Source organism: Caenorhabditis briggsae (genome assembly GCF_000004555.2).
Source record: "Caenorhabditis briggsae complete genome, chrIV, whole genome shotgun sequence".
Lineage (NCBI taxonomy): Eukaryota > Metazoa > Nematoda > Chromadorea > Rhabditida > Rhabditidae > Caenorhabditis > Caenorhabditis briggsae.
In genome coordinates, this window is record NC_013487.2 from 7134509 (window position 1) to 7139927 (window position 5419).

Here is a 5419-nt window from a genome sequence, read left to right on the forward strand (position 1 = left end):
ATGTATATTCAGCTTTTAATTTTCTTAAAAGAATATGGTTCGGTTTAGTCACTTGCTTTTTGAAACACAATGAATTTATCTTTAAACAATGATCAATGCAATGTTTTCAGACAGCGCCGTCCCAACAGTAGCACCAGTTGGTGAGTTTGAATTTCGATAGTAATTGTCTCAAATCAATGTTCTATATTTTTGTAGTTTCTGGATAAATTTCTTAACTACCGTATTTCCTCTAATAGAAGCCCACCGCTATTTGAAGCCAACCTCTAATAGAAGCCCCCCGCGAGGTGCTTCGAAAAATAGAAGCCCACCCTCTAATAGAAGCCCATGGGCGTCTATCAGAGGAAATACGGCGATTAAAAATTTCAGAATTTTTGGAACTGGTGTTTTAGAACTTGAAAGTTTCTCAATTTCTGATCTACAGAATTCCGTAATTTTGAATTTTGAGATTCTGGAAACTCAGAATTTCATAAATTCCGAATTTTGGAGTTTAGAATTGCAGAATGAATACTTCGAATTAAAAAAAATCTCGAAGCTCAGAATTCTTAACTTCCGAATTGCCAAATTTCTGATTTTTTGAACAAAATTTTTTTGAAAATTAATCATTGAAAAATAGAAGCCCACCTCTAATAGAAGCCCACCCTGAGAGAGAGGTTGAAAAATAGAAGCCCATGGGCTTCTATTAGAGGAAATACGGTATTTATAGGCTACAGTGGCTAAATATTTTTTCCGGTTCCCTTTGAACTTCCGACCTGTTTCGAAAAATAATCAAACTCTATAAACTATTTCCCCCTCTTTCTTTGAATTCCAATATGTTCTGTTTGCTGATTGGTGGAGGGAAACTGTAAAAAAGATAATTGGAATGGAAATAGAAAAATGTACAGCGGAATGAGTCAATGACGTCATTCATGATGTCAATGGAATTAACTGAAGAGGAAGCAGGTTATCAGAAGTTATTTCCAATGAATAACATGTTTTTTTCAAATTTCTAGAATTTCAAAAATAATACTTACAGATACCACACCAGCAGCTGCAACCTCTCCTGCAGCTTCTCCTGAAACCTCTGCTGCAACCGTTCCTGGATCAACGGTTCCTGCAGGAACCGGATCAACTATTCCTGCGGGAACGGGGTCAACGGCTCCTCCAGGAACGGGATCCACCGCTCCTGCTGGAACTGGAAGTACGGTAACAGATAGTGGAAACACTGGGACCCCAACTGGAGGTAAAAATAGAGAACTGATTCTCCAGAAGATGCAAAACTTTATAAAATTAAGTTCCAACTACTACACCAAAACCTCTGGAACTCTCGACATTCCCCGTTTCCAATGATGTGAATGTATTAGATGCGAAGCTGATCCTTCAACAAGCTGTACAATTGGATCAACAAATCAATGCGTAATTTATGCTGATTCAACGAACAAATTTCATTAGGTTATTTCAGTTTGAACGACTACTTGATCAAGGCTCAAAACGATACCGATCCAGCCAAATCTCCTCTTTTCGATCAATTGAATGCTTTCTCACATAACATTACCGCTCAGAATAAAACTCTTCAAGGATACATCTCACAATTACAGGTGTATACATTCTCGAAATACTGTAATTCATCAAGAACTCTTCCAGAATCTCAGTGCATCTCAATTTGCACTAGATCAACGTGTCTCCTCTGCCGCCAGCACTTTCGTTTGCTTCTCTCAGTCTAGTTGTGTTACTGTAAGTTTTTGAAAGACTTGCAAATGTTGTGGGTTTAGATTTCGAAATCAGATTTGATTAAATCGGAAGTTAGAATAATCTGAAGTTAGAATAATTCAGCTTCTGCTGCGAAGTTTTCTTGACTTTAATAATTCAAGTTCCAAATTCCGTTTACATTATCTACTAGTGATACTCATATTTCCATCTGAGACTGTTTCAGGATGTGCCAACAACTCCCGAGCCAACTTCTCCAGGTCCAACTCAACGTGAGTAAAGTCTCCCGTAAAACCTGTATTAGGAAAGCCGCTTTGATAGAAGAGGCCTTCTATCGGAGAGGTCCTTCTACCTCCGAGAGAAGCCTTTAAAAATAAATGGCAGGCCTCTCTAATACAGGTTTTTCGGTATGCTCGATAAACTATTGTTTTTTTAGCTGTCAAGCCATGTAATAACACAAACTTAAAAACTGATTCGGATTTCTCGATAACTAAATCATACACATTTGCGAGCAAGCCGGTTTGTAACGATGCTCTTGTAACCAGAAACTTTATTTCATTTCTAGAACGTTGCTCTATGCTCAATCAAAGTATTGGCTTCAAACCAAGCGAACAACGTGTCGGTGACAATCAATGCAACATTCACTGGACCCGATGCCTATGTGAAGTTGAACGAGACTAGAACTCTTCAAAGTGCTACGTGAGTCAAATTTCATATCGTAAACAGTGAACCTTATCATCACCTCTCGCCATCAACTTTGACCCAATTTATCACGGTTCCTGTAAAATATATCAAAACGTGATCAACTGACAAAACGTTCGCCATAATGTCAAAAGTATTTGTCCAGTTGACAACTATTTGCTATTTTTCACAGACACCGAGATAAACTGGCTCAAAGTTGATGGTACTCCATTAGAGTGTCCGAAGTGTATTATTCTAATCATCCTTTTCAGCATTAACGGGTCAATCACCAACTACGTTTTCCAAGGTTTCCAAGAAGTTGATGTGTACTACTTCTCGGGACCACGCTCAACTGTTCAATTCAACTTTACCTATCAGGAAGGTATTTAGCTAACAGATTTGGATTAAAGCAACATCTTTATTTCTAGTTAACAACTGTCTACTCAATTGCACTGGATCGAACGGAGAATGTAAAGTCAGTCAATCTGGTGTTCAGTATTGCGAATGCAAAAAGTGCCAGTTCACTGGAGACTTTTGTGAAGGTATGTACTTGTTAATGTTAAAAGATATGATACAATAGCATTTTCAGTTACACTTGCTCATCCATGCCAATCAAAGCAGAAGCGTGTTTGTGGGGAAAACAGTGGCCCTCCATATGGACAATGCTATAAGTAAAACTACAAAAAAATGAGTATAGTAATTACACATGAATTTCCAGAAACATATGTTCTGATTCGTGCTACTCGTGTGCATGCTCTCCTGGGGCGGAAGTGAACGGAACTGATCAAAAATGCACACAGCCTTCACCTGGATGGTCTCGTGAGTGGTTTTAAAAACAGTGGACCATACTTTATTTAAAATTTCTTTTTTATAACAAACCGGTGATCTAATTAGTGCTACGTGAAGGTAAAACGCAGTTTTTCAGCCCCTGTTGCTCCAACTGGTCCAACCGTTTGTCCCACCACAGCTGCTCCATCCACAACCACAGCTCTCCTCACATCTACCGCTGCTCCAATTGGATCATCCTCGGCAGCTCCTGGATCTTCAGTAGCACCTGTCTCCACTGTCACTCCTGATTCTAGTGATACAACTGGTATGAAAGTTCGATGGTTTGATGGGTACTAATTAACCTTTTTTAGTAAGCGGTGGCCCTTCTCCTTCTAGTTCGGCAATCCCAATTGTTTCGAGTTCAGGCACGTCACACATTGAGCAGTTTATATAATATCTAGTTTTGATTTTCAGTTGCAGCTAGTTCTTCGTCTACCGCCCCGTCTGATGCCCCGTCGACTGCATCTAGCAACAGTACACCGTAAAGTATAAACTTCAGTTATTTCAGTTGTACTCTGAGAAAAATGACATACTGGGCCTTAATATAAATATGTAACGCTTGCTGTTAAATATCTCTTGAGAATAAATTTAAACTTTGTGTTGGACCTTGGCAGCATACCAGCCTACTGAAAATTTAATCTTCAAAAACTCTTATTCAATGAGCAATCGCCTTGAAAATGGCAGTGGCTGTTCATCTTCTTCCTAAACAGCTTTTGCGAATTTTCAAACATCCATATTCTTTATTTGCAAACCGGGTCAGGATCTTTTGATTCAGAGCGATTTTCCAGTGAAGCTCTCTCACCCTTATTGTCTTCCTAAGTACATATCTCCATAACCTTCTTCTCTTCCTCCTCCTCTTATTACATTTTAACCAATAACCCATCCAACCATGTGTCTCCCTCTTATGCTTCTTTGTCTTGCACCTTCTGCTGGTGGTGGTCGTGGTGGAAGATCCATTATGTATACATAGACACACACACTCTCTGTGAATATACATACACAAACAAACACACACCTTTTCAAATTGTAGAGACCGAAAGAGAGACTCCTTTTTCCTTCTCCCATTTTTCCTTTAGAATATCGTATTCACACCAGGCAGTCACTATGGCCCCAGCAGTCCTTCTCTTCATCCCCGCCCACACCCATCTCCACCGCTTCTCGCATAATTTCTAGCCGCAGTCAGCCATGGACAAAATGAGAGAAAGAAGAAAAGAGACGGAGGAAGATCACGCGCTCATAAGAACCGAACGACGAGAAATATGATGGGAAACCAAGAGAATCGGGACAAGATTGTCTCTTTTTCTCGGAGCTCTCTCTATTCAAAGTGCTCACTCACTTCACAGAGAGTCTTCAGTCAGCTGACTTCCTTCAAGACCGTAGGGGGGCGGAGCGTACGATTGGCACTGTGCCAAGAGTGGGCGGGGCCTGAAACTAGGCAGGCTAACCGTTAAGCCCAAGGATTTCTTCTCCTACGCAGTCAATTCAAATTTTTGATTCCTAACTCACTCCTCCCTCTTCTCTTCCAAAAATGCCAGCTGCTGCTAAAGCCAAAACTGTCGCCAAGACCAAGAAGGTCGTGAAACCAAAGGCCCCAAAGGTCAAGAAGGTAAGTAACAAACCTCTTTTAGTCCTAAGAAGGTAATCATTCATTTTTAAGCTTCAGGCTGCCAGTCCAAAGAAGGCTGCTACTCCAAAGAAGGCCGCTAAGAAGCCAGCAAAGAAGGTCGCCGCCAAGAAATCTCCAGCCAAGAAGGCCGCCCCAAAGAAGGTAAGTAGACTTCTTGCGAGAATATTCTAATAGATTAACCTGACATATTTCTCACTTTCTCCATTTTCCAGAAGTAAACGTACAACGTCTTCCAATTGAATCTCTGAACCAGTACAGAATCTCATAACAGTCCACACAAACACCAAAATGCCTTCCATTTTCGAAATTTACCGATTATCTACCTCATCACTTTTTATGGAGTGTTCCTAAAACACTTCCAACCACTGTTTCTTTCAATTGTACAGTACAAATCATTCAAAAATAAATAAAAACATTCAATTACAGTAACATCCGTTTTCTTTTGTTTCGGCTATTACAGTAATCCCAAGGTCTTCTCTTTTCAAAATTTGTAACAATTACCCCATCCAGAAAAAGGAATACGCGGGATGCGGAGAGACAGCAGCAATTAAGCGGCTGAGTATCCGTGCGGAAACAAACATAAATTTGATTTGCGCGCGG

The 5419-nt window shown here is 40.2% G+C and overlaps 2 protein-coding genes across 3 annotated transcripts; both read left to right on the plus strand.

The window, feature by feature from the left end:
- Positions 1-3677, plus strand: CBG05387 (the record flags this gene model as incomplete). Its single annotated transcript, XM_045235433.1, has 15 exons — positions 1-37; positions 111-140; positions 1013-1219; positions 1272-1392; positions 1439-1574; positions 1621-1710; positions 1910-1955; positions 2120-2202; positions 2249-2382; positions 2637-2746; positions 2793-2906; positions 2954-3035; positions 3083-3183; positions 3290-3457; positions 3607-3677. 15 exons carry the CDS (start codon positions 1-3, stop codon positions 3675-3677), a joined length of 1530 nt encoding a protein of 509 aa, XP_045092922.1.
- Positions 3678-4720: 1043 nt separating this feature from the next.
- On the plus strand, positions 4721-5037 carry CBG26370 (the record flags this gene model as incomplete). 2 transcript variants are annotated; one of them, XM_045235434.1, is made up of 3 exons in its annotated part: positions 4721-4798; positions 4850-4960; positions 5032-5037. In XM_045235434.1, the coding sequence occupies 3 exons, from the start codon at positions 4721-4723 to the stop codon at positions 5035-5037; spliced, it is 195 nt and encodes a 64-aa protein (XP_045100876.1). The 2 variants fall into 2 exon arrangements, with proteins under 2 accessions (XP_045100876.1, XP_045100875.1); XM_045235435.1 differs by having other exon boundaries at positions 4856-4960.
- Positions 5038-5419: the final 382 nt, after the last annotated feature.